Here is a 14,659-nt window from a genome sequence, read left to right on the forward strand (position 1 = left end):
TTATCTTTCTTTTCTCACTGGTTGAGTTAATTCATTAAAGGACCTTGGTGTTACATTTGGTAAGAAACACCCTGGAACAGAGCCAGCTCAATATCTTCAGTTGGAAGGAAAATAAATGTAGACTTCAGAGAAAGTAGTTCAACACTGATCTTGAACAAAACTTGATAAGACAAATAAGAGGGAAGAAAAGAAAGGCTGAAATAGTCTTGGACTATATCGGTCTTCAGGGCAGGGATCGTGTCTTCACGTGGGTGTGCGTGTAGTACAATGGGGCTGCTGGGTGCTACTGTAATAGAAACCTTAATTACACTAACATACCTTGCCAATTTCACTTTGCAGCTTGTATTGGTTTAATTGCACACAGTCCTGCAGATCAAAAAGAGAAAAAAATAGGGTATTAGTAAAAAGGAATTACTGTGAGCTTGAATCAGTACCAAGAGAAGAAAAAGTCCCGAAGACAGAAGCATTAAGGCTTATTTAAGCCATTATATGTTAGGTTATAGTTACCGCATTTTTATGACAATAGAACAAAGTAATTATGGGCCAGATTCTGAGCTTAGTTACACTGGTGTAAATCCGGAGTAACTCCACTCACTTCAATGATGTTATTGGTATAATCAGAGCAGAATCTGGCCCTTTTATGTTTAAAATTTGGGGGGTTGTATCTAACCACTGCAGTTAACAAGGAATAGAATTCAAACATCCAGAATACACATTTTAAAAGAAACCAGCATTCAGGCAAGCTCATTTAAAAGACTACCAAAAAGAATAATGAACTCTCAAATTGATCTGATATTTATTAGAATCAATTATCTGTAAACTGCATTAACCTCTATTTGTGAGTTATCATGGAGTGAAATTCCAATAAGTTCAGCTCGTTGTAATTGTAATTAGGGTGGAATAAAAAAAGCCAGATGTGACAGAAGCCCACCCAACTGAGTTCATTACAACTGTCAAGGCAGGAGTACAACATGCTGCCTTTCTGGGACCTTCAATTCCTCCCACAGATCTGCGTGCCCTGGGGATCTGCACCGTTTTATGAGTCATGTGCTCCATCTAGGGAGCTAAAGGTGTTCTTTTAATGCTCCATTAAGGATAGGATGCAATTCACTGCAAACTTAAAACTGCTACTCTGAAAAGTAACTATGGTATATAACTATGGAACCTGCTTCTCCACCAGATCTGCTCCTGGTTTGCATCACAGTCAGAGCTGTGATTCAAGTGACCACAATACGTTTGTGTCAGAGTGGTCTGAAAAATTAAAAATTAAATTTCACAAACAAAACAAATAAAAAATTCAAAGTGGTTTTCACTTTGCAGTTCAAAACAGACCCACCTACTTTTTGTGGGTTTTTTTAAATGTTTGTTTTCTCTACTGTTTTCACAATATTTGTTTTCATTTTTGTGTTTTTCTTCTTTTTTTCCTCTCCCTCATCCCTCCTATGCCCCAGCCCCAAAGTTTGGGGAAAAAATGTGTTTGAAAAATATCAGCCAGCTCTAATTTATTTTCTATGCCTATTAATCCTTACTAATAAGGCAAAGAGGCACTGAGCAGGATTCTATTCCTTTTTGTACAGCAACAGATTTGTTTATCACATTCCAATTATTTATAAAGGCACTTGATTATATAAGAAGATAATATCAGAGCTCATAAAAGTAGCTAGCTCTGTTGCAAGAAGCACACCAGCTATCTGTCTCTCTTTTACTGATGAATGTCAACAATATTCTTTTGTCCTGAAACATCACAAAAAAGACATGGGGCTGAATTCTGATATCTGTTACATCTGTGTAAATCCAAAGTAACTCCACATTTACATATCCAAGATTTTCTAATACCACTCCTCAACATGGAATCTGAGCACCATACAAAACAGTGTACTAGATGAGACATGCCTGGTAGTGGGTCTCTCTTGATCCCTCTGAAAGAGCAGGGTTATTTTTACCTGTTATTGTGTGGGAAAGCTAAGTGGATGAAGTGAGCTTTACATTTTGTCCTGAAGGTGGTAAGGTTCATAGCTGTTCTATGATCCTGTGGCAGTGAGTTCCACAGTCATGGATTAGCCTCTGTGAAAGCTCTATCACCAGCACATGAGATTTACTCTTGAAGTGGACAGTTCCCTTGTTCCTGAAGCACAGAGCTTTCGTGTGAGGTTGTGGTCCTGAATTATGATGCAGTCCCTTAGGTATTCTGGACCCATCCCACCAAGGGCTTTGAATGCAAGTGAAATCAGAATCTGTCCCTTTGTTCCTAAATGACAATACTTTAATTGAGGCTCTTCTAGGAGTAGCAAGTGAATGCAAGTGAAATCAGAATCTGTCCCTTTGTTCCTAAATGACAATACTTTAATTGAGGCTCTTCTAGGAGTAGCTTGGTGTACCATATGGGCAACTAAGGAGAGTCAGGATCAGCTCAGTCATCTGGGGTAATGGCAGAGCCGAATAACTAGGTGAAGCAGCCAGATAACACAAGGAGCGCATCCAACATACTGCCAACAACTGTAACTTTTACATCTGGGCTATAATGCAAAAACCATTGAAATTAATAGAAAGATTCCATTTGGATCAGACTCTTTAAGAGTCATGAAACAAGGGCCAATTTTTTCAAGGGTCTCTGGACTGTACCACCTTCAGTACACATGGATCAGAGGCCTTTTGAAAACTCTGGCATCAAAAGGTTCAGTTCTCAGGGGTGAAATTTTACTTAGGTAATTCTACAAGCTAAGAAAAGAGCCAAACATGCTTCTGTCTCTAAACAAAGATATCATCACCAGACTATAAAGGCCCACATGAGCTCTATGGGCCAGATTTTTAAAGGCATTTAGGCACCTAAAGATAAGAACAGTCACCACTGCTATTTTCAAATGCACCTAGGTGCCTAACAGCCATTTAAAGCAAGTGCCTAAATACCTCTCAAAATATGGTGACCAGACAGAAAATGTGAAAAATTGGGACGGGGTGGGGGGTAATAGAAGCCTATATAAGAAAAAGACTCAAAAATCGGGGCTGTCCCTATAAAATCGGGACATCTGGTCACCCTATTTCAAAATCTGGCCCAATATCTCCATATTAGCAGGCCACTGATGAGTATTCAAGTTTTGGGCATTAGACACAATGCAATGAGTTAAAGCATTCCACAGGGTGCATCAAGTGCAGAAGACACATAACAGTATGTGCATGCATAGAGTGAACTCTAGGAATATCTTCCACATTAAATACATATCAATCATGGGAGAATTTTCAAATGTGTGCAGCACCACCAAATATTGACACAGATCCACTCCTGAGCCTAGCACATTCGGTGGTGGACTTTCATTTCTGAACTATGCTAAAGAAAGGAGGCTACGTGTGTATGGGGCCAATCTAACTCCTAGTGAAGTCAACAGCAACATTTACATTGGGCCAGATTTACATAGGCACTTAGGCACATAACGATGCAGGTAGGTGTCTAGTGGGATTTACAAAAGTGCCTAAATGAGGTAGGTGCCTAATTCCCATTGAAATTCAAAGTTAGACAATGTAAATAAAGAGACAATTTGTCCCAGAATGATTAGGTACTGAGGGCCTGATTTTCAGAGACTGTGAGCTTCCTCTGACTTCACTGGGGATTGCAGTTTCTCAGCACTTCTGAAAATGAGATCCTGCATCATCAACAGCTTCAACCAAAAAGAAAATGAAAAGATGAGAGGAAGGATAAATTGCCGAGTTCAAATATGTTCTTTTAGGTCTAAGAAGTCCTACTGAAATAAGAAAACAAACCTTGCAGTGTGTTTATTATCCTGACAGCATTCCACAAAAATGAAAGTGAAATTTATTCTGCTGGAGCCAAAATGTCTGTGTTTTAATGAAACCACATTATGTGACTTCCATTATGATCTACAGCAAGAAGAGTGTGCTGTCAGAGCATTCACTGGTGAGCCTCCATTGGACTGCGGCTAAATGCACAATAGTCAGCCCATGGTATAACATCATAGAACACCAGCACAGGCCAGCTGAACAGACAGTGGCTGTTGCAGAGTATTTGTGAGCATATAAGCAAAGCAACTCTCTGCACTTTACTGAACGTATGTGAGGTTGAAGAAATGCAATGGAACTTTTTCTCTTCCCGTTAAATTTTGCTAGGGTTTGGATGATTCCTATGGGGCACAGGATTCAGATGTCAGGATATTGGTACAAGATCCAAAATGCTGCTTGTTGAGGAGCACCACACATGTATCACTGAAAATAACTGCTACATGACGACATGAGGTCCTTATGGGCCTGACCACCAGGGATCCTAATTTTTCATGAAAAAAAAAATCAAAATTCTCCAATAAAAAAAACACATAAAAATCCATGTTTTTCTGTGATTAAAATGTAACACTGGATTTTAGTTTCCCTAGCCACCCTATATCTAGGTATCAGTCTAACACAATATTTTATTGATATATCTACAATTTTTAAGCAAGTTGGAAGTCTACCAGTGACATCAATCATTATAATCAAATACAATTAATAGAACTGCAATTTGTATTTCTTACATGTGCCAAATACTTCTATGTCTGTCAGCCCCGGGTGGTGAGACTTGGGCTGACAGTGGGAATCCCGCTGCTCAGCACTGACAGTGGGAGCCCGGGGCTGTCAGCCCGAGCCCCACCGGCCCAGTTTGGTTAATACGGAGAGCCCGATAAGGAAGGCTTAGATCAAGAGGGTTCTACTATATATGTTGGGTTTTTTTTTCCCACCAAATGTAAAAACTTAAGATTCTTTGTAAAAACAGCAAAGAATCCTGTGGCACCTTATAGACTAACAGACGTTTTGCAGCATGAGCTTTCGTGGGTGAATACCCACTTCTTCGGATGCAAGCAGTGGAAATTTCCAGGGGCAGGTGTGTATATATAAGCAAGCAAGAAGCAAGCTAGAGATAACACACATGTGTAAAAACACAAATTCTGCCTTTTCCCATGGCAAATGGATTTCCAGGATCCCGGCTGATCACTAATGTGAATAGAGCAGACTGGCAGTGGATATAGGCCAGTGAGAAGGGGAAAGAAAGGAGGACAGGTTCCATAATTTACTCCCTCCTCCCCCAAATCCTGCAGAGGCCCCACAGCAAGTGGGAAAGGGGTCCATTGGAGCAGGGCTGTAAATGCCAATTTTTGGGGCACTGTCCCCTGTGAACATTCCTGGTCAGTTAAGACTGACCCTATCAGAAATAACATACATCGCCATCCCACCTCACAACACAACCACAGCCAAGGTGGCTTTGTGGAGTGGTATTCAGCAAGGCGGCAATGGCAAGAGCAGTACTGAAGCACAGGGATTCCTCATGAATGGCTTTGGAGGATCTTAGGAGAGGCAAGACGATGTTGAAAGCCAAATCCCTGGCATCGCTGTGGGAAGAAAGAATCTGCCCAATTTTCAATGTGTGCAGCACCACCAAATATTGACACAGATCCACTCCTGAGCCTCGCACATTCGGTAGTGGACTTTCATTTCGAAACTATGCTAAACAAAGGAGACTACGTGTGTATGGGGCCAATCTAACTCCTAGTGAAGTCAACAGCAACATTTAGATTGGGCCAGATTTACATAGGTCTAAGAAGTCCTATTGAAATAAGAACACAAACCTTGCAGTGTGTTTATTATCCTGACAGCATGCCATAGGTTGCCTACCCCTGCTATAGTGACTGTTCCTTTTAATTTCCATTTAACTAGTCTGCTCATTTTTGTGTAGTTTCCCTTTTTGAAGTTAAATGCTTCCATAGTAAGTTTCTTTGCTATTTCTCCACCCTACAAGCATATTAAATTTAGTTACATTATAGTCCCTATTACTGAGTGGTCTGGCTATATTCACCTCTTGGAGCAGATCCTGTGCTCCACTTAGGACCAAATCAAGAATTGCCTCTCCCTTGTAGGTTCCAAGACTAGAGGCTCCAAGAAGCAGTCATTAATGAGGTCTAGAAATTTTATCTCTACATCCCATCCTGAGGTGGTATGTACCAGAAAATATGGGGATAGTTGAAATCCCCCATTATTGTTGGGTTTTCTGTTTTTGTAGCCTCTCTAATATCCCTGCACATTTTACAATCACTGACACCATCCTGGTAAAGTGGTCAGTAATATCTTCCTACTGATGTACTCTTATTATTCAAGCATGGAATTTCTATCTACAGAGATAATATTTACTAAAAAAAAAAAAAACAAAAAAAAACAATGAGGAGTCCTTGTGGCATCTTAGAGACTAACAAATTTATTTAGGTGTAAGCTTTCGTGCGCTAGAACCCACTTCATCAGATACATGGAGTGGAAAATACAGGAGCAGGTATAAATACATGAAAATGTGAGTTGCCTTACCAAGTGTGAGGTCAGTCAATAACATGCAGGAGAACACTTCAATCTACCTGGTCACTCAATAACAGACGTAAAAAGTTCCAATTCTCCAACAAAAAAAACTTTAAAAAAACAGACTCCAACGTGAAACTGCACAACTGGAATTAATTTGCAAACTGGACACCATCAGATTAGGCCTGAATAAAAACTGGGAGTGGTTGGGTCATTACAAAACCTAAACCTAATTTCCCCAATACTAATTTCCCCCTACTGTTACTCACACCTTCTTGTCAACTGTCTGAAATGGGCCACTATCATTACCACTTCAAAAGTTATTTTTCCTCCCTTGGTATCCTGCTATCAATTGAACTGTCTCATTAGACTGACCTCACACTTGGTAAGTTTTTAGACTTCTAGCATTTGTATACAGGAACTTATAAAATGTGTCTTTATTTAGTTGTCAGCCTTCACTGATGTAACTGAACGGGACTCTTTTTTGTTTGACTGTTTCTCTTCATGTCCCACCTGTACTTTATCCACTTATATCCTCTCCTTTTTACTAGGATATAGAGTATCTCCCTTAATATTCCCCTAAGGGATGTCTCTGTATGGACCGTGTGCTTCTCTGCACCTGTTGGCTTTCCCTCAGCCCTCAGTTTAAAAACTCTTCTACGATCTTTTAAATTTTACACGCCAGCAATCTGGTTCTGTTTTGATTTAGGCGGAGCCCATCCTTCGTATAGGCTCTTCCTTTCCCAAAAGGGGAATAAACCTAATACATCTAAATCCTTCCTCCTAACACCATTGTCCAATCCATACATTAAGACTCTTCAGTTCCATCTGTCTAAATGGCCCTGCAAGTGGAACTGTAAGCATTTCAGAGAAATACTTCACCTGCAGATTCATTTCATTTACTGTAGTGCTCTTCACCACGAGAAATTTCATAACACCGCTGGAACAAAACAGGTGCAGTTTAATTGTAATTGCTTCCTCTCCTATTTTTCTGCACCCCCTGCTTCATTCCCACTCTCTTGCCTAGCTGCATTCATTTTAGAAATGCTCCAATTGTCCTTGGTCTCTCCTGGCTTTCCAGGGGAGCAAGCCAACCAATATGTTTTTGTTTCCAGCTTCCTATTCTACTCCCCCATCTAACCCCTGCTTCCTTACATACATTGATTCTCAAGGTCACGGACGTAACGATGCCCTTGTACACTGTGTATCCTCTCAAACAAAACACAAGTGCAGTTCATGCAGGCTTCCCTTGATGACTTGTTATGCTCCAGGACTGTGCACAATACAGCAGGTCCGATTCCTCAGCCAACAGTTAATCTGCAGTCCTAATTACTGTATCATAATTCAGTTTCACAGTATAATCACTGCCAGAGATCTCAGTGTTACCTAAATTTTATAACCAGTACATAGAAGGAACTGCCAAACTGGATCACACCTGTGGTCTATCTAGTCTAATATCCTGTCTGCGATAGCCAGCACCAGATGCTTCAGAGGAAGGGGCAAGAAAGCCCATAATGGAAAATTATGGAACAACCTGTGCATACTGGATGTTTCTTCCCTTCCTCTGGCAGCTAGCAGGAATATCCTTTATTACTATGGACCAGCCTATAGGACTTTTGCCTGATTAAGGACTGAAGGCTACAATCCAGAGTCCCTTTTTTTTTTTACATACAGAATTAGTGGGGCTTTTCTTCTAGCTTAGGGGGCTGAGAAAGAAATTACACTCACTGGGCCTAAGTGATTTAGGAGTGCAAGGCCCATTGACTTTCAATGCTGTGTGCGTTCCTAAATCACATAGATGTAAGTTTTCAAAGGGGCACTTAGGTACCAAATTCCACTGGAAATAAATGAGAGTCAGGTGCCATGAAAATCAGTGAGTTAGGTACCTGAATGCCATTTGTCCTTTTGAAAAAAAATCTATCCCATAAGCACTTCTGAAAACTGCATCCATTCTAAATATTTTACCTGTAACATCTAATTAAAATACGTACTCCTGTCCAAGCAAGGCTGCAGGGGTGGGGAAACAGCCTCAGTATTCACAGATACAAATCAAAAAGTCCTTCCAGACTCTAAGACATTTTTTAGGGCTGTCAAGCAATTAAAATTTTTTATCACAATTAATCACAATTTAAAAAATTGATTGCGATTAATCCTACTGTTAAACAATAATACAATACCATTTATATAAATATTTACACTGCAGTGTACACTGCTCGCTTTATATTTATTTTTTATTAATATTTGCACTGTAAAAATAAAATAGTATTTTTCAATTCACTTAATACAACTACTGTAGTTCAATCTCTTAAGCATGAAAGTTGAACTTACAAATTCTAGAGATATGTCCAAAAAAACCCAAACCCCTGCATTCAAAAATAAAACAATGTAAAACTTTAGAGTCTACAAGTCCACTCAGTCTTGTTCAGCCAATCGCTCAGACGAACAAGTTTGTTTACATTTGCAGGAGATAATGCTGCCTGCTTCTTGTTCACAATGTCACCTGAGAGTGAGAAAAGGTGTTCTCATGGTAATGTTGTAGCCGGCATCTCAAGATATTTACATGCCAGGTGCACTAAAGATTCATATGTCCCTTGACGCTTCAACCACCATTCCAGAGGACATGCGTCCATGCTAATGATGGGTTCTGCTTGATAACGATCCAAAGTACACCTCTACCCCAATATAATGCGGTCTGATATAACACAAATTCGGATATAACGTGGTAAAGCAGCGCTCCGGGGGACGGGGCTGCTTTACCGTGTTATATCTGAATTCGTGTTACCGCAAGCAGTTCCTCTGCGCCCGCTCATTACTTGCTGCGGAGCGAAGGTAAGCTGGGGCAGGGTGGCCACAGCAAGTGGGGGGTGGTGGTGCAGAGGAATTGCTTCCCGCCCCAGCTCACCTCCGCTCCGCCTCCTCCTCCTACAAGCACGCTGCTCAGCTCCGCTTCTCCTCCCTCCCAGGCTTGCCACACCAAACAGCTGATTGGCGCGGCAAGCCTGGGAGGGACGGAGGGAGGGAGGGAGAAGCGGCAGCGGCGCGCTCAGGGAGGCGGCGGAGGCAGAGCGCAGGTGAGCTGGGGCGGGGAGCAGTTACTTTTTTGAGTTCATCGCATGAGTTAACTGCGATTAATCGACAGCCCTAACATTCTTCCATTTGCCATGTTGCTTCAGCTCTGGGGTATATGAACAAACAAGAACATCCAACCGGAATTTCATTTTACTGGTTTCCAGGACAGCACTTGAAGGGGTGAGGGAGGAATATGGGCTATCAATGCAACAAGCTGGATAAAATAATAAATAAAACTCTTTAATAAACTAGTTTATTGTTAACTGAATGGCTTTTGTCACTAAGTAGGCTAAGTGTAATTGCAGCCCTTAGCTTGCTTGCAGCAACCAGATTCTTCTCGATACTGACTTACTTGTGAGACACATACATTATACCTCTCTAGATTCTAACAGAATTTAATACACAGCACTTTAGCTGACTAAACTTTAATAGATCCAATAATTTATTGCTGTTGCACTGCACCCTAGCACTGGATACTGCCTGCCACCTCTTTATTGCTCTCAGTAAGAGCTGGCGTTCATGGTAGTCTGCCTCCCTTTTCCTTTTCTTTAAATCTTAACAGGAGGTGGAGCTTCTTTCATGAAACTGAAGTAAAAGCCTGAATTTTCACCCCTAGAGAGAAAGTCAGTTCGACAAATGGGGCAGATACAGGGACAAGGCTTGCATCTTGATTTTTAAAAAAGAATGGAGTGGAGATAGGGTTGCCAGTTTTGGTTGGACATATTCCTGGAGGCTTCATCACATGACAATCTTTAATTAAAGATTAATCTTTAATTCCTGGAGACTCCAGGACAATCCTGGAGGGTTGAAAACCCTAAGTGGAGACTCAAGGTGATTTACTGAGCTGCAGTTTTTTGGCAGGAATCCTCCCACTAAGGCGGAAAGGTAGATTACATATGGTGGAAGAAGGGGGAAATGCTTTTCTGCACTGAATGGACATATTTGGGGGCATTACTGCTACTGACATTTTCATATTTCAGGCACCCCTTCTGTGAAATATTATAAGCTCTGACATATCATTTGGCTTGCTCTTCTGGTCTGGCACAGAGTTATCTCCCCTGTATAAAAATATTACAGTCTTCTTCAGCAATGGGCCACAGCAGCCTCCAATAATAACACTGTAGTAGTAATAATTGCATTAATATCGCATTTTTCAAGATAGGAGCTGAAATTGCTTTCCAAAATGTGGATAAATATTATGATCCCCATTTTAGAGATGGGTAACTATGGAAACAAGAGAAATAAAATGACTTGTCCAAGGACACATAAGTCAATGGCAGAAGCAGGAATTTAACTCTGGTCTCCTGCCTCCTAGTTCCCTGTTCTATTAAAGCACGCTGCCTCCCACATGGTAAAATGGAGAGAAAATAAAAAGGTTTGCTTGAACCAGGTCTGCTAATAGCCCAAATGAGGCAGTGGCATTGATGGGAGAATGGGCACTCCAGTACCTACCACTATGGCGCTAATGTTGCTGGAAGTCGTATGTCTATATTGAAATGAGTATCTCATGTGTTAGAAGCGTTTGAGGCAGATTTAATGGTTTGACATGAGGGAAAGGTGGATAAGAACTAACATCTCTGCAGCTCAGGGGTCTGGGAGGGGCCATCTGACAGCAGAAGGGAAGACAAAAGGAGATGTGTGTTAGTCCATGCAAGGATAATATTGGATTTCTGGAACAACTTCTAGCTGCTATAATTATAGTTATCACATTCTGCTTACATTAATAAAGTTAATGCTTGTCTAAATAGACACCATTAGTTCTGCTCAACAGCAGCCAAAGTACAGCTAATGTAGTGGGTGCTCACAGATGTCATGCACAGCACAGCACTAGGAGTGCAGGTGGCCAGAAGACAAACACGTTTTCTCCAAACTCAATGGCAGTTTCCACTCCATATGTAACACTTTCCTTTAGCTAAGGCTGAGCCTCACAAATACTTTTGGATCAAGATTTAGGCCAGCAAGTGGTCTGCTGCAAAAAAGGACAAACACATGGAAGAAATGCTGATGAGGCCTTACATTTTCAAAAGTGACTAGTGATTTTGGACGGCACAATTTTTGTGCACCCAGCTTGCAACTCCTTAAAGGAGCCTGATTTTCAGAAGACTTGGGTGTTCAGAACTTTGAAAAAAACTCAGGCCCTTCAAAGGTGTCTCAGGAAGGACATCCAGAATCACTAGACACTACTGAAAACTTAAGCCTGGAGTCCTCACAAAATGCCATCTAAAAGCTACAGCTTTGCAGAAGGCCACTATAAGATATTCAAAGTAAGGCTTAAAAGGTGCATAGGATTCATGCTGACCCTCTGCACAGGGATGGATTCAGCCTCTCTGGTGGCTATGGAGCATCTTGAAATGAAGACCAGGAAAACTTCAGTAATTCACGTCCATTTATATTATTCAGTACTCATAACCTGGTGAGAGGAAGAGGGTTTAAGATAAAGGGGTCAGCTCTGAGGACCTGTTTCTGATCTCATTTATAGACTTCAGTAGGGCTACTTCTAATTTACACCCATGCAAGTGAGAACAGAATCAGACCTAAACATGCAAATCATGCTTGAAAATGTTTTGGACAATGGCCACTAATAAAAAGCCATAGTATAGCAGCAGTTACACACACTGGGATCTGAGATATTGCTGATTTTCCCAGCATTCAGGATGTCTAAAGAAAACTGATCATCAATCACAGCAGCATCTTTCAATTTCAAATGGCCCCAGAATGCTGCTCATATTAAGATTATAAGACAAAATGCCTATTCTGCGTATAAAAGTGAAATGTTTCTAAATCTCTAGCATTTACAAAATATTTTTAACCTTCTCTGATTCCAGCTATGAATGCTGAATCGACCATGGCCAATGTAGGTAAAGAGAAAACACTCTGGATCTTATTCTGATTTCAGAGGGATTAGAGAAAGAGAGTACAAACAAAGGAAAGAAAATTGTACTTCAAGGGAGGGTTTAAGATGGCTGGCCTGGCAAATAACACAATGGGCTAGATCCTCAGCTAGTGCAAAACAGAGTAGCTCCATTCATGTCAAAGAACCTGAAGTCAAATCAACAGGGACCTAAATTTTCAGAAGTGCCCTAAATTTTTGGGTATCTCAATTTGTGGGTGCCTTGGTCAATGGAGCTATCTGTGTCAATTAACACCAGCTGAGGCCATGTCAGGGTTACAAGTCCTTTATGATCTGTAGTTTAACAACAAATAGCCTTGCCCTCTGAAAATCAGGGCCCCTTAATGTGTCTAAGGTAGGGCACACACAAAAAAGGAGACACCCAATCACTGGTCACTTTAGAAAGTCCAGATACTTTGGCTCCAGAGGTCACAAATCCTTTGTGATCAAAGGATGTTAGATGCCTACACACTTGTGTGCATCTTCAAGTGCCTTAATAAATCTGGCCATATGCCCCTAAATCAAATGCCTTTTTAAAACACTTTTTGGTATCCACTGATTGAGATAGATTTCACTAGTGTCTGGGATTCCAAGTTAATTGTAAAATGAATGTAAAAATAAAGGATTTCTCAGACAAATCTGACAAAGTTTTACATATGCAGAATGTTCAGTGAGCCTCATGAAAGGTCCTTCTATGATCAGAGCCTACACACTCCCCTCCTTTTCCCCTAACATACACATTTTGCTGGCTGTGATTATTTATAGGAGAAAGGCTTAAAATATTTATCTTGGAATAAAGTCTACAGTAGGTTGAGCTACTGTCAGAAGCATCGTCAATCTAAATGGCTACGCACTGTGTACTCTCAGACTCAATACTGAATTAGATGCTTAATTTACTAGGCATGCTGGGGAACTGAATACCACAGCATGCTTGTCTGAGAGAGAAATTGCAGGGGGCAGTGAGAGAGCATAGAAACAGAACTTGCTTGGCTCTTCTAGACAAACTCCCTTACCACTGCAGATGTAGGGAATGGAACAGATTCCTGAGGATCCCTGGGCTCTCACTAATGGAGTTTCACTCCATGTAATAAGGCAGGGTAGCTTTCATCTAAATTCTAATGATGGATGTGGGCGGGACTTCTGCTAATCCTGACCCCAAAGATTTCATTTTTGTGGAAGATAATTTCTCCAGCTGGACTAGATCCTTTTAGAAAGAATTTATATTTAAAGTAGCCTGGACTCAAGGGACTACCCCTATTTTGAGTATTTGGGGCACTGAGAGCTTCAATTCTTTGACAGAACCACTGTCTGCCCATAATGCCTTGCATATGACTCAACCATTTTTCTAAAACTTCTTTCTATCCTTTATTCAACTTCACCACTTAGGAAGACTCTTGAGGGCTTTCTACCACTTCTGGGTCAGACTTTAACCTGCCCACTCACCCATGAGTGGACTGTGGAGAAGCGAGATTAGTTTGAAAGGCTGTATGACCCTTTGAAGGAATCTTCACACCTGTGGGAAATTTTAGACTGACTTTTCTTTTGGAAAGTTTCCAGCAAATGCCCAACTAATAATGAAGCTTAACATTTATGACAGGATATTGCCAACAGCCTTCACCACTGAGAAAGTTAAAGATGACTTGGATTCAGGAATGCCAACTCTGGTCTTCTTGGCTTTTGCAGGAGGGCCTACTGGGTGTCTCAGGTGTGGTATATTGTTAGCTCTCACTCCTTAACTGTGTGAGTGGGTTTAACTTCCTTTCTTCTAAAATACTAGTCACTGAAGCTAAATAGGTGTGAAGAAAATCAAAGAGATATTTAATAGTCTGATTAAAAATCCTTTCCCCCCTCTCACTAGCTCAACTTTCCTGACGGGTTTGATGTCATTATTTCATTAGACACCATAAAGACCTCCAGGCTTATTAGGGCCTGAATTTACAATGTAAAAAAACCAAGCTTAAAAAAACCTTCCAATAACTGTTAAATAACAAAAACCAACCTTACAGGCTCTCTTTATCAGTCATGAAGAAACAAAAGAAGGGCACAAGGGCAATTCCTTCCCCCTCCCTTTTACAGGACACCTTAACATTTGCTGACTGGCAGTTATTTAAACAAGGCCATTTCCAGTTGTATTATAATATGTATTATAACCTCAACCGTTTCAGCAGCGATGTGAGTAAGACAGAAGTAGTATGTAAGGCCTTTACCATCACCACAGTACACTCTTTATAGAGTGGGTAATGTGTATTGTAGTTGTTGCTGTACGCTTCTTGTTACACATTCAGGTTATACAACTGTCCTCTATGTTCTGAAAATATTTATAGATACAGGTGCCCACTATTTGAATTCAGGTGGCCCAATTCTGTTCAGATTTTGAGG

The 14,659-nt window shown here is 40.8% G+C and overlaps 1 protein-coding gene across 11 annotated transcripts in view; it reads right to left on the reverse strand.

Annotated features, from left to right (window-relative positions):
* Positions 1–14,659, reverse strand: part of CAMKK1 (calcium/calmodulin dependent protein kinase kinase 1) — a 163,288-nt gene that overhangs the window by 75,772 nt on the left and 72,857 nt on the right. For all 11 annotated transcript variants that reach the window (XM_039507859.1, XM_039507848.1, XM_039507856.1 and 8 more), the window contains one exon: positions 319–366. In XM_039507859.1, the coding sequence (XP_039363793.1) occupies positions 319–366 (48 nt within the window). The remainder of the gene's footprint in view (positions 1–318; positions 367–14,659) is intronic.

This window comes from Mauremys reevesii, linkage group 20 (assembly GCF_016161935.1).
Source record: "Mauremys reevesii isolate NIE-2019 linkage group 20, ASM1616193v1, whole genome shotgun sequence".
NCBI classification, from domain to species: Eukaryota; Metazoa; Chordata; order Testudines; family Geoemydidae; genus Mauremys; species Mauremys reevesii.